At 37.7% G+C, this 24512-nt stretch overlaps 1 protein-coding gene across 8 annotated transcripts in view; it reads left to right on the top strand.

The window, feature by feature from the left end:
- Fry (FRY microtubule binding protein) overlaps positions 1–24512 on the top strand; it is a 475943-nt gene that overhangs the window by 239251 nt on the left and 212180 nt on the right. For all 8 annotated transcript variants that reach the window (XM_087199565.1, XM_087199561.1, XM_087199560.1 and 5 more), the window contains one exon: positions 3495–3694. In XM_087199565.1, the coding sequence (XP_087055691.1) occupies positions 3575–3694 (120 nt within the window). In that variant the 5' untranslated portion in view covers positions 3495–3574. The remainder of the gene's footprint in view (positions 1–3494; positions 3695–24512) is intronic.

Raw genomic sequence — 24512 nt, forward strand, 5'->3', positions numbered from 1 at the left:
TTTTAAGTTCTGGTGGCTTCTAGATCAAGTCACTTCTCTTTCTTCTTCCTCCTCTTCTTTCTTCTTCCTCCCCCCTCCCCCTCCCCTCACCTCCTCATCTGTTTCTGGAGTTCTAGCCATAGAAATTACACCCCTCCCTTAGAGTTTTCTTGTGAACTTAGAAACTAGACAAATGATCTAGGTATAGGCAAGAAAAAGCAAGTGCTACAGGAGACTTTAGTGATTTTTCTCTCCTGGTAATGTTAAGAGTAGAGTGGACTCAATTTATATGATCAGGGATCATGAATTTCCTGGTTCCAAATATATTATCACCAAACAACTGAGTTACTGAGCAGTGCTGTGACATAATGTTTACTTTTTAAAATTATACTGACAAAAGGCTAGAATTTGTCAGGAATTAATTATGGTAGAATGAAGAGGAGTTACTGAAACTTGACAGTGGATCCAGTTCAAGGACATTCAACCCAGTGACTTTCATTGTGTCTCCATCAGCCCAGGCTGACCTATGTGAAACTGATGGATGCTGCCCCTCATTTACCCTCTGCTCTGGCCTGGGCTTTGGCTGGCTTAGGATGGTTCCAGCTCATTCAGTCTGTGTGCACTGACTTTGGTACTCTCAAAGGTGTCTGGCTTTGAAGTACAGGTGGATAGGATTTTTTATGAATTTGTACTTTGGCTTTTTAAATGGAAGATTTGTCTAAAAGGTATTCCAGTATCTGGATTTTAGCTATCCAGTTCAGAATGTAGCTTTACAGAAGACTGCCAGAGGTCACTGTAATGAAAATCCTCTCAGTGTAATTGCGACTTCTAACCCCAGGAGTCTTGTAATTATGGATCTAGTCTTCCAATTATATTTTACATCAACTCCATTATTGCTGTCATCTGGAAGTGGATTCAACCCTGTGAAAAACTGAAGATATTAAAAAGTTGTACTCCAAGTAGATATTTCAGGTTTGTGTTCCAGTCTCCAGTTCTGTGGCATGATGCCCTTGTTATATAGGAAGACAGCTCTCGTGATAGGCTGTCCCTCTAATTTGGCAGTGGGCAGGCAATCTACTCACACAAGGTGGAGAGTAGCAGTAGGGTGGAGGAGTGGACAGCACTTGATTTTCATCCCAAAAGATGTCCCTTTAGAATAGTGTCTTTCAGTACACTGCTTGAAGTGCCAGTTAATGAATGACTCTTCATTGCAAATACTGTGCCCGATTCATTAAAGACTCTGACACTCTGGTTCTCATGTAGCTCTCATCCCATGAATCACTCATTGACTTACAGAAATAAAGAAGCCATGTTTAATAGTTATTTAAGGAGATTTACTGAATACTATCTATGCAAGGAACTCTATAATTAGCCCTTTGTATCCACTAGCTCCACATCCATAGATTCATCTGACCATAGGTCAAAATATTCAGAAAAAAATTGCATCTTCTGTGAATATGTACAGATATTTTTCTTGTTATTATTCCCTAAACAATGCAATATAACAAATATATTCCCATAGCGTTTCTATTATTTATATATCATAAGTAATCTACAGATTATTTAAAGTGTACAGGACATATATAGATTATGTGCAAATACTGTGCCATTTTCAGTAAAGGACTTGGGCACCTTTGAATTTTGGTGTCTGTGGTTATCCTGGAACCAATCCTCTATGACTACCAAGGGTTGGCTGTATTATATCTGAGAAGCTATGGTCTTGTTACTTTTATGGGATACAGCTATATGGTTCAATTTTAGGGCCAATTCTAGGCAAAACAGCTTCTCTGTGGTAAAAGAAGAGGAGAGTTGGATGAAAAGAGAAGAAAGAACAGCATGAGAGAAAGGAAGAAGGAAGGCATGCATGAGAAGATTGTATTCCTGGGCCAGGGCATCAGTGGGCTGGGGCAGAAGGCAAAGGCAAACCACCAGAGACCCCTAAACCAGGCTGATGGTTCAAGGCTTGCTGATAATTGTGAGCTATTGAAAGTTTTGAGCAGAAGGGTGTTAAAATTTAAACCAAGCAGAAAGAAGATTGGATGGGAATGTAAAACAGGTGGAATGAAGTCAGCCTTGAAGGTATCTGCTGTTCTGACTTAGCCATAGATTTCCAAGGGCTGAGACTAGGACACAGCTAATGGGAATGGAGAGGATGAAAAGAAATTGTGCAGCACATTTTATGTTATTGCTTAACTCAAGAGGCCCTATTCCTATAGTGTAGTAGTAGTAAAGATCTAGAAAGACCTTCCAGATATAAGGAATCCTCAATTCTGTCAGGTTAAGTGAACTGGAGAGGAAGGGGTAGGGAAAATGTGGGAAAGTCATTAATGTGACACTGGGGACAAAGTTGTAATTTAATACAATAGACAATACTTTTGTATGTCTTCCACAGAACAGGGCTTGGGATGGAAAGAAAAGAGGAGAAGGCTTATGTTTATTGGTAGCTCTGAGTGCTCAGCTTCATGGAGAACCTTGTTCCCTCTTTGTTATCCATGGTACCACCATTCTATTCATAACTAAACCAGCATCCAAATGGGAAATTCACTTTTTCCTTGATTCTTTTCCCTTAATCTCTGTAGCCAATCATTATCCTGTACTTGGCATTCCTGTCTCTATCCTAAACTGTATATTGATACCTGACTATCTTGCAAGTATTTGGCTGGTGCATGCTACAGTTTTAATATGTCAAAGTACCATGAAAAGCAGAGACTCGAAATTTGCATTTAAAGCAAAATAATTTTTTCCAGTTAAATAATTAACTGGGTTGCATTCTAATGGGAGGCCACTCAGCAGGAACCCTGATAGTTGCCCCTGTTCAAGATCTAGTCCAAGTAGGCAATTTATATATTTTAAAAAGGACAAGGGCTGAAGGTATAGCTCACTGATACATCACTTGCCTAGCATGGTTTAGATCCTGGGTCTGATCCCCAGCACTATGAAAAGAAAGGAAGGAGGGAGGGAGGAAGTTAACTATTTATAAATGCACACATTTTAAATACATTGTTTATATAACAAAGGACAAACAAAGGCTTCTCAACTTGAATCAAGGATGGTGGTCTTGCCCCTTTGAGAGCAAGAGCCAACAGGGCTTCTGAAAATTGGCTCTTGGAGACTTCTGGAAGAAATGACTCCCCCAGAGTCTTTTACATTATTCTGCTGAAGCATAGAAGACAGCTTCTGTCATTAAGAAAACTTGGACAAGAAATTACCTTTTTCCTAATTTTTTTTACTCCATTTGCCTGGAACATAAAAGAGAAGCCAAAAATGTCATAAATATTATAGATTTATCAGTCATATCAGTCTGGTGACAAGAAGAATTTTGAGATTATCAAATATTGTGCAATGCAAACATAACATAAATTCCCACATCATTTCTAAAGAATAAGGTCAGCTTATGATATTAAGTGTGACATTCTTGATATGATTAATATCCTTATATTTGTGGTTTAACACACCCTGTCTGAATATTTATAATGTTATTTTCAGCCACTAAGAACATCCATTCTGTTTTTCAGCTTCTCCAGTTGGCAACGGTTACATCAAGCCTCCAATTCCACCTGCCTCAGGCACACACAAGGAGAAAGGGCCGCCAACCATGTTACCTATCAATGTGGACCCAGACAGCAAACCAGGAGAATATGTCCTCAAGAGTTTATTTGTCAATTTCACCACCCAGGCTGAGCGTAAGATTCGCATCATTATGGCAGAGCCCCTGGTGAGTGTATGCCATGGAGCCTACCTCTTTCTAAATTCAACTGCATGCTGAATTCTGTAGGCCCTCCATATCCTAGGATTTCATATTCATGGAGTGAACCAAACTCAAGATTGAAAACATTTGGGAAAAATAATTGTATCTCTACTAAATATGTACTTACCTTTTTTGGTCATTATTCCCTAAATAATTCAGTGTAGCAACTATTTACATAGCATTTATATTATGTTAGGTATTATATGTCAACTAGATGATTTAAAGTGCATAGGAGGATATGCACAGGTCCAGTGCAAATAGTTCTGCCACTTAATACAAGGGACTTGAGCATTTGTACATTTTTTTTTCTGGTACCAGGAATTGAACTCAGGACCTTGCACTTGCTAGGTAGGCATGGCGCCACTGAGCTATTATCTGAAGGAAGTGATCTTGAACAAATCTCCACAGATATCAAGTGATGACTATATGCTGGACTTTACCATCCCTGAAAAGGATGGATTACTAATTCCCTGCTTTCCAAAGGGTATTTTTTAATTATGGGTTTAAAAAGATAAGTTAGGTTTCCTGGTTTCAGGGGAAAAAATTGAGAACTTTAAAACAATCGTTAACACATAAAATTTAGTAGCATACTTCATCGTTGCATTTAGGACAATAAACATCATCTGACCAGAACTATTAATAATAGAAAAATTGTGTGTCACAGCTATGTATTTTTACTGCAAACAAAATTTTTTGTCCTGTATTTCAAGTAAATGAGAAAAAAAAAGGTCATTGTTCTTCAAGTGGCTGTCTCGACTTCCAGGTTAAGAACATAAGGTTCGCAGTACCATGTTGTCAAAGGAAGTGTTTTGGCAAGTCATTCAGAAACCCCAGTTCCAACTTCTGAAAATTGGAAGACAAGAAATTCTTGACTTTCTTACCTTTAGATCCCTTATTACACAAATGATGCCTTTGGACTTCAGCGTCTTTTTTTGCAGATGCTTAGGCTGGAAAGTAAAGTGTGGGTGAGCCTTATGTTAATTGCTTTAACAGGGCTCTGAGAGCACTGAATCTTGAAAGGACAATCAGGAAGGAAGAAAGTGCAATTGGTAGGTTCAGATTACTTGTTTTCTGACCTTGGTTGGGCCACACACAATAAGAGAGAAGGAAAGGAATTCAGAGTGACGCAGCTGTTTCTATGAAGCGAGGCTTTGTACCTCCTGTGAGGATACTGGAGCAGTGTGAAGATAATCAGACTTTGCCTTGCAGAATCATGGCTGAAAATGATTAGGGGCAATTTTTCTGAGTCCATAGCACAGATCTTTGAAAATATGTACCAGACGATGTACAACATCCTCTGTTAAAATAACCTGTGTAAAAAAAAGGATCACATCTTAAAGTTTAGAAATCAGAATTCAAGAATGTTAAGTGTATTTACCTGAAAGTTACAAACTTTGCATGTTAAAGTTTTTATTAGATCAACAAAGACTATCTTTATGCATTCTTTTAATAAAATTCTATTCATTTATTAAAAATCCATGATTATGGAAATTGTTCCTTGGTTTTATGATTTCAGTTTGCTTAAATTTGTTCCTTAGTGCGTATCTTTTTTCCATTCACTTACGTTTTTATGTTTCTACTACTCTTACTACTGATAGAAGGTGGCATGGAGTACTGACTGGAGTAGCTAGCTTAGAGTATTACTCTTACTACTCATAGTAACTAGCATAGAGTGTGCCAAGCATTGTGCTTAATTTACTCTTTACAATGACCTTGGGTCACATCTCATTTACGGTTGGGAAAAATAGCATAGAGGTTAAATTATTGCTGAAGGTCACACCTTTTTGTTGATTTGTACTCAGGCTGGAAGATGTCAGACCCCACTCTGAACTGCAGTAACTGCACTCTGTGATCAGTCTTTACATATTATCTTTAAGTAAAGGTAACTTTGCTCTTTTACACCAACACAGGGTCCTCCTGTGACTTGAGTCAGCCAAGTCAAATATCCAAATTCCCACTGCTAAGAACAGTCTGATCCCTAGAAACCTCTAGCTGCTGAAGCAGCTAGGACCCTTTCCCTGGTAGATGGAGGAACCTGCTTTGGGTTCAGAAGGGAATGGGGAGTTTAGGGAGGACAGAGTGGTAAAGCACGATGAAGTTTCTTTTCACTCCTTAACACATAGAAATGCCAAAAAATGCCAGGTTAAAGCTCTCTGAATTTGTGTATCCTCATTAATTTTCTGAGGAACCCAGGAGTTGTACAAAACCCAGAAGTTGTACAAAAGTTGTACAAAAGAGATGATTCCTTTTGAACTATCCATGTTTCCAGGATAATAATTTATATACTGTTCTGTTATTTAGGAACTTCTGAGATGAAATCACTTGGGTTACCTGGATTCATCTTTACTCAGCTTAGGATTTCTTTAGGAGCCCTTTTTTCTTCCTTGAATAAGGATTAGGCCTGAAAGACTCTTGTATACACAGCATTCTTCTAATAAGGGGTAGACATTATATTCCTTTGGTTAGATATCTTCAAACAGAAGAAAGTTTTCTTCATCAGCAGATCTTTATTGTGTGCCTACTGGGAGAGATGCTGCTAGACATTAATTGCCAATGAGATGTACCTGATGTTTTTAGCAGAAGAAATACACACAATCAATTCCTTACTTTTTATAAAAAGAGACTGTTCCCCTTTTATTTTTTGCCACAGATGTAAACTTCCACTGATGCTGAAAAATGCTTGGTAATTTTTATCCCTTTATTTGCTTACTTATAGGATAGTAACTATAAATGGATTCTGTGAATTATTACTTGATTCTAAAAATATGAACATGCATGTGACATTTTGTCCTGTGGCCATAGTAAGAGGTGATTTTGTGATTTGTTTTAGTGAGGCTTGGGATGGAACCAAGTGCTAGTGCCTGCTAGGCAAGTGTTCTACCACTGAGCTACACTCCCACCCCTAGAGGTCTTACTTTTTATGTATGCAGAGTACAGTTAAGTGGAATTCTATTAAATGTCCCCTTCTATTTCTCTTCCTGATTTAGCCTCTTTTAGCAAGATATTAAATCCTTTGAAACCCTGAATTTATGTATGTTTACATAAAACCACAAAATAGTGTCGTCATTTTCCTTAATATAACTTGAGGTGGCAAAGATAATTTTCAAAAATTCAGAAGTATAGATTTCTTATTTTGTGAACTGTGCAAGAACCTGTGTTTTTGTTTTGTTTTGTCTTTTTTGTTTGTTTTATTTTGTTTTTTGCAGTACTGGGGATTGAACTCATGACTTTGCGCTTTCGAGGCAGGTGCAGTACCACTAAGCTAAATCCCCGGGCCTGTTTTATCTTGTTTTTGACAGCAGAGTTTCACTATGTAGTTCAGACTGTCCTTGAACTCACTTCATAGCCCAGGCTGGCCTAGAACTCATTGTGATCCTCCTGCCTCAGCTTCCCAAGTGCTGGGATTATAGGCATGCACCACCATGCGCAACTTCTTTCATCTTTAAAAGTTTGACTCAGAACTTCATATTAGCTCAACAATGTGCAGTAGATTATCCATCTACCACATTAAATTAAAGTTTAAAGTTTTATTTATGACTTTCTGATGTTCAAGTAGTGAACCTTAATGGGTAAAGGGGGCATGAAATAAAAATGTCCTATCAGATTCAAATTTTAGTTCTTTTTCCTTATAAATATCTTTGTAAACATCTTGCACTTGGTCAGCAATATTGCTCTTTGTACCCAAAAGTTGCTCAGGTCATATTCATTAATATTTATGGATAAGTCAATGGTTTTATTCTGTTTTTATTGCTTAATGGAGACATTTGATAGCCTTTGCTTTTGTTCACTCTTACTACTATTTCACCTTTCCAAAATGTTCTAAACAAGCTAAATGAGGTCATCTGTGTGTTTTTTAATATTTTATTTCAAAATATTAAAAGTATAGAAAGAGTCATGAGTGGTAAATAACTCAGTCTTCTTCATCTTCAGAGTCTTTATTTCTCCCTCATTTATCAAAGATGATTTAGCTGGGAATAGAATTTGAGGTTGACATATATTCATTCTCCCTCTAGATTTTTGACAGTATATTTCACTGTGTCGCCTCTATAATTGTCATTGAAAAGTCTGTAGTTGATTTGTTACATGTGGATTTTTTTCTGTTTATTGTCTTTGGTGTTGGGCACTTTTGGTATACTTTTCTTGGGTGTGGATTTGTTTTTATTTTCTTGTTAGAAACTCTTGTACTTCTTGAATTGAGGATTTATATCTTTCATCAATTCTAGAAGATTCTTGACAATTACCTATGTGAATATGGCCATTTATCTACTTTCTCCATTCTCTCTCTCTCTTTTTTTGTTTTTCTTTTTTGTGGTACTGGGGATCGAATTCAGGACCTTGTGCTTGAGTCAGGGAGCAGCACCACTGAGCACCACTAAGCTAAATCCCTGGCCCCTCTCCATTCTCTTTTTCTGGCATTCCTGTTAGTTATTGGACCTTTCATGCCATATTGCGTGTCTTCTTACCCTTCTTTTATTATTGCTGCCATTTTTTTGCATTTTACTGCATTCCAAGTAATTTTCTTAAATCTGTCTTCCCATTTACTATGGCACTCTTAGGCTATGTCTAATCAGTTGCTTAACCCTCCCATGGAGAATTTTAATTTTGGTAACTATATTTTTCATTCCAAGAAATGCTGTTTTGTTCTCTTTTTATGTGCACTAGTAAAAATCTTTAAAAATATATAAGATTTAAGGTTTTTGTTTTCATTGTATTTTGTTCCTTTAAGTTTACAACTTTCTTTCAATCACCATAAACATACATCTTCTATCCTGTTTTAGAGAATTGTTCTACTATACCCCTGTTTGGGAGCCTATACTTTTTTTTTTTTTTGAGACAGAGTCTCGCTTTGTAGTTCAGGCTGGCTCTGAACTCACTATGTAGTCCAGGCTGGCCTCGAACTTGTGGTGATCCTCCTGCCTCTGCACCATGAGGCCCATGTGCAATCAAAAGTTCCCATAGTAAGGTGGGGTGTCCCTAAGGAGAATAAAAGGAACAGCAGGGGAGGGGATGGTCACCAGTTCTTCCTCTGAGCCCTTCTGATAAATTGTCCCTAGATACAGCCCCATCCCTTAGGTTTCTTGTTCAGAACCTTCATGGCACTCTCATTTTCCCTTTTTGATTTGGCCACACCCTATCTTACTTCTACTGTGCATATGCGTGAACCCATCTATCTTGCCTAGCACCGTGCATTTATGCATCTGACCCCTCTTCCTAGACCGCCCCTCAGTTCCTCATCCTGCGCATCTGTCAGGGCCCACCTCACAACCCCTCACCTTAGTTCTTAATTTCCTCTTCTGTCTCCATAATTATGCCAATACGGACACACACTCAAATATACCTGTGAATCTCTAGCAGAACCATGGTATCATTCTCTCAAGTACTATTCTGTCTTCATTAATATAGAGTAATCAGAATAAACTAAAATAGAAGATATCAAAGTATATCATATATTTTAGAGGTAAATGTTGCTTTATAAAATTTTCAACTATGTGTGTGCATACGTGACTATACTGTAAAATTATCTTTATGGGGAGGTTCTTTAAGTTGAAAAAACTGCTATGCTGACCTATAAGTTACTTAGAGACAATAGCTGTATCTGATGCATCTTATCTCTCCCTCTCTCTCTCCCTCTCTTTCCCTCTCTCTTTCTCTCTCTCTTTCTCTCTCTCTCTGTCCCCTCGCTTTGCCATACACATGCACACACACACAAACATACTGACACACCTGTTTCTTTGTTTAGGACTGTGCTTTACATACAATAATGATAAACATTTTTGGAGTACAGGAATGAATGAGTATATGAATCAATAAATAAAACATTAAAGTAGCGTGAAAGGAGTGTCTTTGTAGCAACCACGTGTTTCCAAAGGTGATCTTGCTAACCCCTGCTCTGATAATAATGGATTTTGTTCTGTCCTTTGTACTTGGGAGATGAATGCCCTACAATGTGCTAAATACAGGAGACATTGACTCTCAGCCTCTTGGGGCATCTAAGGATATCTAAGGATACCTATTATTCATTGATATTGTTACCTAACTCACCTCCCAGCCCAGCAATAGGTGGAGAGTCATATTGACTCTCAGCAGTCAGACTGAAGCTCAGCATATATACTCTCATTACCTATGAGTTTCTTTTTATATAGAGTTTGTCACTGTAATCACAGGCCATTACCTTCTCAACAGACTTTTCAAATGCAAGATTTATTACTCTGCCATAAAGAAGGATAAAGTTGAGTGATTTGTAGGGAAACGGATGCACCTTGAGATCATAATCTTAAGTGAAATAAATTGGACAGATAAGTTTAAATATTGCATTGTTTTTCCTGTATGAAAAACCCAAAGGGTAAACAAGGAGCATAATGAATGGCAGATGTTGGAAAGTAGGAAGAGCATGTTCAAATGGGAAGGGGAACAAAGGAGGGGATGGGACAGGGAAGGAAGAGAAAAGAAAAAAAAGAATAGAAGGAAATAAATGGAAACAAAGCTTATGTAAATGGGGAGAGGAAGAAGTGCTGAAGAGAAGGGAGGGAATGGGGAAAAAAATCACGATGTATTATTTACAGGTACAAATTCCCTATGATGAATGTGATCAACATTTATGAGAAATATGTACTAATAAAAAGCATAAATTAAAAAAAAACTATTACAGCTTTTCAAAATTCAGTTTTGATTTTGTAGACTGAATGAACAAGAGGAGATAAAGTTAAGGATAAGAACTTTCATTCGGATGGATCTAAATTGGAATCCTGATTCTACTTGCTTAGTGTTGCATAACTTGGGCCACAAGTTAGCCCCCTTCCTGATTTGCAGAATGGGAGGAATAGTATTTGGTTCATACAGTGGTTGATAGGATTACAGGTAGTATGTGTAGAGCACCAACCATAATCCCAAGCACATGCAAGGTGCTTAGTCATCATCGTCATCATGATCATCATCCTCATCATGGAGCTGGGATGAATTCACAAGTCTTGTATATTTCCTCAGAAGTCAGCCTCTCTTTGTGTTTACTCAAACAGAATGGAGGATTGAGCAGGGCAGTTGGCTGCCTGCTACTGCATTCATCAATACTGTCAGGTGCTCTTTGTGAATTTGCGCATGGCATCGACAATACAGCTGAAGCTGCTGTAAGCCAACTCAGCTTGGGCCCTCCAGATACCTGTACTTTGGGATGTTACAAGCAAAGAAATAAAAGCACACATGAGAAGACAACATGCCCACCATCTCACTGTTTTTCCAGCAACGTATTTGAGGCTTCCCAGGTGTGAATGGTGAGGATCAAGGCAGTGAAACCAGGGTTTGAGTCCACCTATGATGACTCTGAGACTTTCAAAGAGAATGTTTCAGAACTTCTTAAGAGTAGGAGTCTTAGAGGCAAGTAGGAAAGGCATAATGCCAGGTCATGTTGGAAGGCCAGGTGACCCAAAACATGAAAAGCCAAATACACAACACAAAATTTAAAAAGTTCAGGGATTTCCAATGATGTTACTCTGGTTGGCTCTTTTGTCCACCCTCTTTCATATACCTTGGTCAGTACACAAGAAACTTGGTTTTTTGTCGCAGCCCTGCCACCAATCTGAGCTTCTGGAAATATGATCCATTATTGTTTTCACTTCCATAAAATAAGAGCACCCAGGCAGCCTGTTTTAGCTCTAATGTGTATAACAAATGAAATAAAAGTATTAACTCTTGCATCTCTGGGTTTATAAGTCATGGCTTATCGAAGCCACTCTGATTTATCTTCTACTGTCCCTATGAGGAGCTACAGTAGAAGCTAAATTGGGGGTAGGGCCAGGGATTCCATCTGGATCTACAGTCTATGAGTATAAAATGTCAACAGAGAGCAATTCTAACTCGCCTTACAGTTAGAAAGTAATGGAAGAAGGAAAAGATCTGTATGATTTTGAAAGAGACCAACGCACTGAGCTTTCATGTCGTCCTTGAGAAGACTAAGAGAGAGTGAGAGAGCAGTGCTTATCTTCCTCTGACATCCTGGAATTGTTTTGGTGGGAGAGAGTACCAGGGATCATACTCAGGACCTTGGCGCTTGCCAGGCAAGTGTAGCACCGCTGAGCTACATCCCCAGCCCCTCTTTACCTAGAATTTAAAAGCAATTTTGTATAAATTATAAGCAATTTTATAGTAAAAATGGTGATTCTTTTTCATTATAGGGATTACTTAGGCCTAAATAACACCTTGCTTGCAGAATACTTAATGAGCCAGATGCAGGCCGGGGCTTTCAGAGGCTCTCCCTCTGCTGAGTTTGGAGCACAGGTGTGGGCTGGTGAATACGTCATTAGGATGCTACCAGTAGCATGCTGGAATGGAGGCTTAAAAAAATAAAACAACTTGATCTAGTTTGATTTGCTAACATGAAAGAAACAATGAAAAAATTTTTTGTTTTAAAATAAGACTATAAGTAAACTAGAAATAACCCAAAGTATTTTCTTGAGGCTATAAAATCTATGAAGAATCCAGGATGCCAAACTATTTCAACACAAGGCATGGATCTGTACTGAAATATGTCAGAGCTTATGACCTGTGTGAACACCATTTGTGGCCAGCTTGTCCCAACATTGAAAGGCAAGCAATTAGCTAGTAACAGCATTACTGCATAGTCATATTATTCCAGGTTCAGAATGTAACATCCATTGACATACCTCTGTCCTGGTCATTGTCTCAGGAGCAGCTCCTCCTGGGTGCTGATGTTAGAGCTGACATCAGGAAATTCTCCAGTTCACCTAAGATTAAGCAGGACACTGTAGAAGTGTGACAGTGGTGGCCCATCAATAAACTACATGGGCCCAGTGGTTCTAGTAGTTTTGATGAATTTGATTGTGGTTCTAAGTAAATGAGCTCTCTGGCAAGTGACATACAGTTAGCTCCAGCTTCTTCTTGTGCCTTTAGACTATATCCAGTGAGAGATAGCACACAGAGATTAGGATATACTCTAGTTGTAGTTATAAAAGTCCTTTATTTGCTGCAGATATGGCTCAGTAGGGGAGCACTTGCCTACCATGTATGAGGCTCTGGGTTCAGTCCCCAGCACTGCAAAAAATAAAATAAAAGCTTATAAAGAGTTTCTTTTCTTTTTTTTTTTTTTTTATTGGTACCAGGGATCGAACTCGGGTCCTTGCGCTTGTGCAGCAGGCGGTGAAACCACTGAGCTAAATCCCCGGCCCAAGAGTTTCTTTTCTTAAAAAAAAAAAACTAAAACCATATATAGCTTGAGCATTCATCCATACTTTTGCACTTCACCCTTTAGATGCCTATCTTGTCTGCAGACTTGAACATAATAGAAAATATCCGATCCTTTCATCTGGAACCCTTTTTAATATTTAAGCAATTTGTGAATTGGAAAATCTTACTTCACTGAAGGACAGAATCACTACGTCTAAGTTTGGATCTCTATATCATTATATGATGGAATGTCATAAAATCAATTGTAATTAATCATGTCCCCAGCCTTATAACCATTCACTAACCTCAACCATGGCATATTTCCTGTAATATTTTAGCATATCCAAGTTCACAAGTTGGTTTCTTTTTCTGCACCATTGTATACACCAAGCACCCCATATTAAACAAACATTACATATCTGTTGACTAATGAAGTATAAATAGCAAAAATGCCAGCATTAATGTCTCTTCCTGTGGACTCAAGTCAGCTTCCCTGAAGGACAATTGGCCAGTGTTTACAGCCAAACTCCTCTTTAAACAGAGGCTGCCAGGCTTCAAGAAACCTAATAAGGAGAATACAAAGAGAATAAAAATCATTTCTGGATTTAGCTCCTTGTTGAGTGTAGTGATAGAAATCAAAGTAATGCTGTCCAGAAAAGAGACCAAGAAACAGCACCAGTCAGAAAGGGAGTATTTCTATCCCTCTTGACAAAATACTGGCTTATTTTCAAATTGTAAATTAATAAATAACTTTTAAAATAGCTAGTCCTTAGTGACACAACTTAGCCTGGCCTGGCTCCTCCCTTATTTAATATGTGAAGATATTCCCTAGAAACCCAAAAACTCACCCTAACCCAGAAACAAATCATTAATCGCTAAAATCAGAGTTAATTGTTGGAAGGTTTAATTTAGTGGCTGAATCAGGGTCTTTTAAATGAACTCACAAACTCGCTTTTTTTCTATGTACAGTTTAACCCAAAATCTGTTTCCCTTATTATGAATACACTTGGAATCATGTAGATTAAAAACATTTCTTTTGCAGCTCCTAAATGGAACTTTTCAACTATGAAATGAAATTTAATGCACCATTATAGTCCATAGCAAATAAACCATGTGAAAAGTATCCTACGGTGATAAAAAACCAAAATTGTTATATTTATATCTAGTGCTTTCTGACTTCAGGATTTCTTAAACTATAGTATTCCATTCGTTGATGTTTCCTGATGCCTTTGGAGATTTCTCCCCAATTCATAAGTTATAATCACATCAGTCTAAGGGAGGAAGGTTGGAATATTCAGGGAGGCTTTGCCCATATGATCCAGTCCTGAGGAATACAAACATTTAAGGTAAAAGATTAGCCTATGAGGGATACAAGGGAGGAATGTATAACAAAGCAGGAGAAGAGCTGGCAAGAAGGGGAGTGATCCAAGTGGGAAGAAGGGGGTGATTAATAGGCTCTCACTGTAGCTGAAGATCCAGGAAGAAAAGCACTGAAAAATGGCCACCAGATTTGCTGTTTGAAAAATTCCTGGTGTCTCTAGGAAGAGCATTTTCAGTGGTGACAGAACATCATATTGCAGTCAGTGGTTGAAGAAAGAGTAGAGGAACAAAGGAAGGCAGAGTGCAGACATTCACTGGAGAATTGAACAGGAGAAGGGTGCAAAGGAAGCAGCATCCAGAGGTGGGCCTATGATCAAGGAAGGAACCACAGTGAAACGCATGAAGTACATCAATAGCTGGGAGAAAGATAGGATAGAGGGTGAGAATGAAGGCAAGGAGCATGAGGCACCAGTTGGTGCACCAAGGTCCCTGAGGAGGCTGGAAGGGATCCACTTCACATAGCATGCGCAGCTAGAGGGACAAATTGGGACCAATAAAACTGAAAATAGAACCAAGTAACTCAGAAACAAGAGTGAAGGTTGCAGCTCACATTTTGTGATAGCTGTTTTAGTTAAAAGAAAAAAAAAGAATACCTATGAGAACAGCTCTTTTGTTCAATTAAAAAGATTAACTTTGTAGGGAAATTTAATTGAAGTTTCCCTTCTACTGTTCAAATAACGATTTGTGCTTGGGACTGTTAAATTTGGCAGAGAAATAGGGACCATTGAAATGAGCAAAGCCACCTGGAAATAGGACAGATTATCTCAAGAGTTTTCAGTTTTTAAAAAAAGTGCCCAAAAAGTCTTAACAGACCTGGATCTACCTTCACATTTCACATCATAGCGTCCTGTACAGTATCTTACCTGGTGGCACCTTTGACTTCTTTTGAAATACTGTTTGTGTCATTCTCTTCATCCTGAGTTTTTCCCCAGTGTTATGCATAGCAATAATAATATATTATTTTGCTTATGGAAACTCATTTTACTAACTGAATGGAATAAAAGGAAAATAGTTTTGACAGTTTCTATAAGCACCCTTCCTCCACAGATCTGGAAAAGTTTTAACTACTGCTCATTACTTCTTACTAGAAACTTAAGTTAGCATGAGTATCTTTCACTGTTACCTGTGGACAAACTGATGCAGGCAACAGAGGGGCCCAGCCTTCCAGCCAAAGTTCCATGGTCATGCAGACAATGATTGTGACCAGAGAATCACAGCCCCAAGTACTTGACTGCTCTTCATGCCAGGGGAATCGTTTGTTGTGAATGGTCATAGTAGAGTGATGCCTCAGTCATCGAACTCGGTTTGTTCCAAACTCAGCTTTGAACACCAGATAGTTGGAGAACTGAGCATATTTTTCCCATAAGAAATAATGGAAAACCAAACAAGTGGTTCTTGAGGCCCAAAATTTACACTTATAGATTCATTTTTCCAGGACTTTAACAAATTTCACAGTGATTTCTTGGTATAACTCTATCGTAGTTCTCACAGTTTTCCTCTTAGCTTTACTGATGGCATCACTAACTTTATTTGGAGTCATGATTATAATATTTTATGCAAATAAGGGACAGAAAATAGAACAAGGATGAATATTTTAAGGCACCAACAGTGATGGTGAACCTATGGCACGTATGCTACAGCAGGCACACAGAGCTCTCTCGGCACACGAGCCAAGTGTATGAGTTGTTTTTTTCTTAACTAAAACCACAATATTCAGGTTGAGTTGCAGTTTGGGCACTTGGTCTCTAAAAGGTTCGCCATCGCTGCACTAACACAAGTACTATATTGTCTGAGCGAGAGTGGGGGCTTAGACTAAAGCATCACCCCTTTGTGTTTGTGGCATATGACTCACTCTCCGATGTACAAGGTTTTTCAAGTTGGATTTTTGGTTGAACTATCAAGCAAAGTCACGAACACCGAGCAAATTTGTTTTTGAACTTTGCTGTTGGAGTAGTGGAAAGTTCCAGCTTGGAGCTGTTCAACCTCTGAAGTATCGCTGTATGTATTTAGAACTCTGTCCTCAGTCTCACTGAGTTCGATGTCTTTCCAAAGTCAGATCAAATCGGGCATCAGTGGATCTGAAGAGAAAAATATGACAGCCCCATTTTTCTTTGGTTCAGACCTGAGTTGGGTGCCTGATGCTGGGAGCTGATGGTCCTACATGTAATGCCAGAGTGGCCTTGCAACAGCTTGGTCCAAGGCCCTCTACTCTGGGACACCATTGCCATGGTCCCGAGTGACACACTGCTCATCAGCCCCCCATGTTCTGGCAAAGAAGAGAGAGAACATAATTGCAGTAGTTCATTTCTGGAATTCTCTGCTAACTACTCAAGCCAGATGTGTGTGGTAAAATTTCACTGCTGATATTATCAAAGCCTTCAATTAATTATTCAGAAACATGTTCTTATAATCTTAGACACTATAAAGACTTAAGAAGTTTAGTGGTTAGTTGTTTTGTTGTCGTTACTCCTGTTGTTTTAACTCAGTTATTTTTATAGTCACCCCCCCATTAAATTAAAATGTTTCCTCTAAATTACCTATTGAGAATTAAAGTCATTGTAATCATGTTACACTTTTTTAAAAGGGCAATTACTCATTATACTGTTTTTTCCCCTATTTTCTATAATGTGACTTTCTAGTTACATGTGGAAGCTTTCCAGAAGCTGAACCTAAATCTGCAATTAATGTTAGTGGGAGTATGCATCACCCAGGAAAATACATAGGACTTAATTTCAGCTGTGGTACATTATTAAAGAGTGCACACAATTTAATCTTAACTAATTCCAATAATAATGTTAAAGGAAATTCTAATAATATCAATGACAACAACGACTGTGGACTTTATGCCATTCATCTTTCAGTTCTATGAGATAGATTGGTATAATTTATCCTTATTTTACCCAAGAAGTAACTAAAGCTTAGGTTAAGTAAAGACCACAGGTTGTAAATGAGTGACTAAAGCGCCAATCTAAAATCTTTCAGATACTATTGTAATAGCTAAAAGATATTAAAATAGCATTTAAACCAAGGTTTGTAATGCATTCAAATATTTAAATAATCTCATAGTAACCCCATGCCATTATTGGGTTAAACATATTTATTGAAATATCTTTGAGGGCAGTATACATTATGTCTTTCTAGATTATTGAAATCTGACTTGTGTGGGTCATACTTGGAATTTGGGGGCCTCAAAATTCCAAAGTCAGAAGTTAAAAGTAATTTCTTAAATGAACTCCTTATGTTCCTCAAATAAAACCCACTTTAATACACAAATATCTGTAGACTTCTCACTGCCTGTGACCTATGCCTACATGAACCATCCTTCCTCTTGGAGATTATAGAGATGCACAGTGTGAAAAATCTGACTCGCAATTCTAGTACACACTGAAATTGTTTGAAAATTGAAGTGCGAATTGATGTCTTTCCTCTGCCCTTCTTAAGTAGGTTTAGACACAAAGAGCTTTTTTTGTCTATTTTTCTTAAGGAAAGAGTGAGGAGATTGGAATTCCCCAAAGTAGCAAATAAGAAGTCCAAACAGGGGACCTTGCTCTTTTTCTATAAAAATACTGAAACTTCTCTGGAATTCTTTAGGACAGGAGAACATCCTACTCCAAGGGTTGGACAGCAGTGTTCTTTGATTGGGGCTGGGGAAACTCTATTTGGCGTCTCATGCAGCATAAGATATTTGCCACCCTAGTATCTATAAATGGGAAAAAAGGGGGGAGTGGGTCCCTTCTGACTGTGCTGAGAAAAGATAAATTGTTGGATAGGTGCTATTGAAATAGATTTGAGAATGAATTTTGCCATACTTGAAAATGAGACATGGTAAGCTTTTTTTTTTAATAACAATGCCAAAAGTAATACATCATAACTCTTTAGTTATTATTTGTTTTATAGTGGAGAATTTAAGCCTAAACACATTCAAACAAAACAGCATGATGAACTCTCTGCTCATCTTTTTTTTTTTGGTACCAGGGATCAAACTTGGGACCTTGCACTTGCGAGGCAGGCAGCGGAACCACTGAGCTAAATCCTCAGCCCTCTGCTCATCTTGAACAATGATTAACTCACGGCCAATCTGTTGCACACTCCCTGACCTTCCTTCCAATCTTTTGAAGCAAATACTAGCCATCCCTCGGTATCCACGGGGAATCAGTTCCAGGTGCCTCCCCAGCATGCTCAAGTCTATTATATTTGCATGAACCTGCACACATTTCTATTCTTTAAATCATCTCTAGATGACTTATAATACCTAATGTGATATGATATATAAATAGTTATTATACTGTATTGTTTAGGGAATAAAAGAAAAAATGTGTCCATGTTCAGTACAGGTATAGTTTGGGTTTTTTTTTTTGTACCAGGGATGGAACTCAGGACCTTGTGCTTGCAAGGCAGTCAGCAGAACCACTGAGCTAAATTCCTGGCTTTTAAAAATATTTTTAATGTACTGTTGGTTGAATTTGTGAATTCAGGACTCACAGGTACAGAGGTTCACATGTACTAGAAACCATACCATTTCATCTCTAAGCATTTTAGTATGTATTTTTAAAAAGATACTCTTTTATTTATATTTTTATTACTTGTATGTTTGCAGTACATAATAGTTACATTCATTTGAGAAATTGGTATAAAATGTATCTTCATCATTTGGATCCCTTTACCCTCACTCTTCCTTGTCCTTCTGATCCCCTTCCCCATCTCCAAAAACTCTGTCCTTTTGTTTGGTTAGCTACTTAACAAGACCCTGTCTCAAAATGAAAATTAAAATGTTGGGGGTGTTGCTTATTGCAAGGGCCCCAGATTCAAGCCCCATTACTACAATAGTAATAATAAGTAAATAAAAGATTCTTTTTTAAATGAAAGTGCAGTATGATTACAGCACCTGAAAAATTAACAATAAGCTCTTAACATCATCAAATATCCAGTAAATGTTCAAATTGTGGCTGCCATCCCAAGCTCCTAGGGCAGAGAAGCTGAGCCGGCCCCAGCACCAGGAAGGAAGCTCCCCTGCCACCATCCCAAGCTCCTAGGGCAGAGAAGCTGAGCCGGTCCCAGCACATGGAAGGAAACTCCCCTGCTGCCATCCCAAGCTCCTAGGGCAGAGAAAGTGAGCTGTGTGGGTGCCAGAAGCACCCCCCACCCCACTGTGGAAATGAGAAGACACGTAAACAAGCCTCAAAAACAGACTTCTGCATCACCTACAGCAACCCCAAAGGAAAATGAGATGGAACAATCTGATACTCAACCACCTGGACTCTCTGAACTGGCAACAAAAGAGGATCTGGGTAAAATGAAATCAGAGATAATTACTCAGATAACAGCAAAGATTGTGCTCATGGTGCAAGACATGATTAATAAATCTAGAGAGGACACAGATTAAAAAAATAGAGGATCTGAGGAACATGATGGAATCCCAACATAGGAAACAAATGGAATCCATAAAACAGATGCAAACAGATTTCCAAGAGATTAAAAACTCCATCGAAAGTCTGCACAGCAGAATGAACCAATGTGAAGACAGAATTTCAGATATAGAAGAAAAGATTGCAATTAGTGACCAGGAAAAGAAAAATTGCTTTAAAATTGTAAAGGAACATGAGAAATCAATCCAGCAGCTGCTAGATAATGCAAAGAAGAATAACATAAGACTGATTAAAGTCAATGAAGAAAGAGGAGAGAGTGCAGATGACATAAAAAAACTGTTCACAGAAGTGATGGCAGATAACTTCCCAAGGAGGGGAAAAGAACTTGACATACAGAGAAGTGAGGCATATAGGACTCCAAATAGCCTTGATCAAAAACAAATCTACACATAGGCATATAATCGTTAAGATTCCAGAAACTCAAGAGAAGAATCAAGTTCTACAAGCAGTTAGAGAAAAGAAACAAATCACATACAAAGGAAAGTCCATCAGAATCACAGCAGACTTCTCAATGCAAACCCTCAAGGCAAGAAAAGCTTGGAGTGATGTATTTCAAGCCCTAAAGGAAAACAGCCTCCAACCCAGATTGATGTACCCTGCAAAACTATCTTTCAAAATTCATGGAGAAATAAGATACTTTCATGATAAAGAGCACCTCAGGAACTTCATGAATATCAAACCGGCACTCCAAAAAATTTTAGACAATACCCTAGGAAAAGACAATGAGGATCACAACCCCAGGAAACCCAGCAGAATGAATCCATTGGGCATGACAAATTAAATGCAAAGGGGGAGAATCCAACAAAAAGAAAAAGTCATGACAAGGCTTTTAAAACTTTTGACTTCATCTCCCTAATGAGTGTATAATTCAATCTTTTTTTTTTTTTTTTCCGGTAACGGGGATCGAACTCGGGACCTTGCTCTTGCAAGGCAGGCACCAGAACCACTGAGCTAAATCCCCGGCCCAATTCAATCTTGTTATTGTACTGATTAGTATTTTTCTGATTCTAGAGTTGCACACCTTTCCTTGTGCTGTACTGGCTATTTATCATCTTATGTCTACTTTTTAATTGGGTTGTCTATTAATGAGCTCTAAGAATTCTTTATATATTCTGTGCATAGATTATATACATTGTAAATATGGTCTGTTTAAGGAATACTTTTCATTTTAATGATGTCATTTAAAGTTCTAAATTTTGATGGAGTCTCATTTATCAATTTTTTTCTATTATACATCATGTCTTTTGTATACTAAGTAGTCCTTACCTACCCTGAATTCATAAACATTTTCCCTTATAATTTCTTCTTAAACTTTTATAATTTTAGGCTTTCATATTTAGGTTCATAGATCCCTTCAAGTTATTTTTATGTATGGAAATAAAGGGTTGAGGTTAATTTTTTATATACGGATACCAGGTGTTCTAGTGCCATTTGCTGAAAACACTGCCTCTTCCTCGGCTCTTGAATTGAGTTTATATTCTATAAAATGCTAATGTTAAATAATCTTTCAAAACTCAGTGGACCATATATATGTGTGGTTCTATTTCTAGATTCTCTGTTTTATTCCAATGATCTATATGTCTTTCCTTACACCAACACTGCCTTGATTACTGTAGCTTTAGAAAAAGTCTTAAAATTAGGTACTAAACGTCTTCCAACACTGTTTTTGTTTTTGTTTTTAACTTTTCTGGGTCCTTTGTACTTCTACATAACTTTTAAATTTCAATATCCAATTCTTCATTTATAGCAAGTATACACAGACCTGAATTTTTATATATACTTTGTGTTTTCTAATCCTGCTAAATTCAAATACAAGTTCTAGGGGCTCCTAGAGATTTCTTAGTATTTTCTCTGTAGATGATCATTTCATCTACATATAAAGATTTTGCTTCTACCTTGCCAATCCTATCCTAATTGTGTCATTTTATTGCCAGACTATTTTGGTGGGGCCTAGGTTTCAAAGTTTAATGGACAGATAAAGAAAAAGGATATCTGCCCTTGTTTCCCATCTTAAGGAGAAAGCACTGTATCTTCTCCATTCATATAAGGCATCCTCGCTGGAAGTATGGAGTACATGTCTTTAATCTGTTGAGAAGGTTCTGTTCTACTTCTAGTCTCCTGATAGCTTTTACCATGAACAGCTGTAGAATTTAGTCCAATACTTTTTCTCCAACTACTGACAGGATCATATGGCTTTTTCCTTTCCTCTGTTAAAATGATGACTTATGGGGGTGGATCTTCCAATGCTGAACCAACACTGCCATCCCTATAACAAAACCACTTTCTACATACTGCCAGATCCGACTTCTATTAGTTTGTTTTGTTAAACAAATTTCTATCTGTGTTCATACTTTTTTCTTCTCTTATCTTTATCCAGTTTTAGTATTAGCACAATGTTGAGTTCCTAAAATGAAGGGAGAAGTGTTCCTTCTTTTTTCTGCTTTAATTGTTTGATATAATTTATCAGTTAAAATGTATATGAGCCTGTTGTTGTCATATAGGTAGGTTTTCAAGCTAGGAATATACTTTCTTTAATAGGTGCTATTCAAATTTTATGTTTCCTCCAGAGTTAGTTTCATTAATTTGTCTTCCAAGGCACTTCTTAGAAGTTGTCAAATTTATTTCAAAACAGATTTTTGTAATATGCCTTCTATATCCTTTTAAATTCTGTAAAATCTGTGGTAATGTCTCCTAGATCTTGATATTGTAATTTAAAAAATGTATAATTGCTATTGTGTAACTGGAAGAAAAGGTCTAAAGGAGCAGGGGAAGTGGGAGGAGTAGGGAAAAGCAAAAATGGGAAAAGAAAAAATATGAGAAAAGGAAAAAAATGGAATCAAAATCTTTGCAAATAGGGAAGGGCGGAGGGGGTGAAGGAAGGGCAAGGGAAGGGGAAAAAAAATAAGAGCCAAGATACTCATGTAAAGGTACAAGATTCCAATGATGAATGTAGCCGTATTTTATACCTAAAATGTACCAATAAACTTAATGGGAAAAAAAATGTTCAAGTTGCTAGGTTATCTTTTAGCAGATTGCTTCATTCAATATACTGAAAAGAGTCACACATTACAATAGCTTTAAAAAAATTTTAATAAATAGGTTTAGGGATGTATAGCTCAGTGGTAGAGCACTGGCCTTGCATGCATGAGGTGCTGGATTCCATCCCTACAAATGTGAAATAAAATAATCAAACAAAATCCTCTTCCAACTTATTTACTCAAGAAGCATTTTTCTTTCCCACAGTTTCTTTCAGTTTGGATTTTGTTGATTCCAGCCCTGTGGAATAGTATATATTCCTCTAACTCCTGTGTTTTCTGATAATTGGAAATTAGAACTAAAGTGTGGTCAGTTTTCAGTTCTCTCCTTTTTCTTTTCTTTGCTTGGTTGCTTGCTTGGTTGCTTGCTTGCTTGCTTGCTTACTTGCTTTCTTTCTTTCTTTCTTCATTCCTTCCTTCCTTTCCTACCTTTCCCTTTTTTCCTTCTTTCCTCCTGCCCTCTCTTCCTTCCTTCCTTTCTCCATCTTTCATTTTTAAAAAATATTTTACCAATGTGATATTCTCTTCCCCTAGGTTTATTCTTAATCCTTTTAACACTGATAAAATCTATATTGATGCACAAATAATCTTAGTAGAGTTTAAATGTGAACTTAATTCTCTGTGCCCAAAGCCATCTTTCCAAGTGCATAGGTATAGTTCAGTCATTTAACAAACCCTGATAATAAGTTTCAGCTGTGTAGTAGGGAAGGCAGACAAGTGACCACATGATGGAAGTGCTGACCAGAACGTGTGCAAAAAAAGTACCATGTGATGAATTAACAGGTCAGGTAAAGCTGGGGAGGAACTTAATCTTGGAAGTGACATTTGAACCAAGTCTTCAAAGAATTACAATTAAGACAGCATATTTGTGCAAAAATAGTCAAGGAAGACTTTGTTATTTTATTGCGGCTTCAAACCTGAGTGCTTGGCTGATGAACCTGATTGTCAGGTATGGGCACAATTATGGTATCAGCTTGACCTACTAGAGAGAGTGTGATTTGCAAAATGTTGTTTCCTGCAAATGTATGTGAAGATGTGTAAGTATAAAGTGTCCTACTTATTAGCTTTCCACCCCATTTGTAGTGGAAAGAAATAACTTAGGTGTTAGAAGCTTCAGGATGTAGGTGGACATGGTCACCTTCCTTCCCTCGTTGTGGCAGGATCCTCCTTTGGGTAATAGTGAAAGGGGCTTGCATTGTAGATTACCACAGATGTGCCAAGCATTAGCTTTTGGCTGAACTTATGGTCTCTCAAAATGCATTCCCATTTTTCTAATGTATATGAAATAAATATTGCTGCTAGTATAGTACAGAGCCATTTAAAATTATTTTGAAAGGGCCAGGGATTTAGCTTAGTGGTTCCGGTGCCTCCCTCACAAGCGCAAGGTCCCAAGTTCGATCCTCGGTACCAAAAAAAGAAAAAAAAATTATCATGAAAGCCATGGCATTAATTTTGTCATCATGTATCAATAGATTCTAAAATAGAATTACTATCCTCTTCACATGGGGAATAAGTGTGTGTTTTGGTAAAATTCTTTGAAAATTTCTGGCATGAAAACAGCATCTTCATAAATGGATAGTGGGGATGAAAGAACCACATCCCAAATATACTTAATGATTAAAGTGGTAAATTTTATGTTGTATGGATTTTGCCACAGTGAAAGTATAAAAATTTTTAACATAAACACACACAAAGGAATCCTCATATTTGAAGAAACTGGACACCAGCAAATGTGTAGCCATGGTCCACCCTGTGACTTAAGTGTTG

The sequence above is a fragment of the Heterocephalus glaber genome, unplaced genomic scaffold, assembly GCF_053883595.1.
Source record: "Heterocephalus glaber isolate CG9 unplaced genomic scaffold, H.glaber_assembly_v1.0 deba00001720, whole genome shotgun sequence".
In the NCBI taxonomy this organism is placed as follows: Eukaryota; Metazoa; Chordata; class Mammalia; order Rodentia; family Bathyergidae; genus Heterocephalus; species Heterocephalus glaber.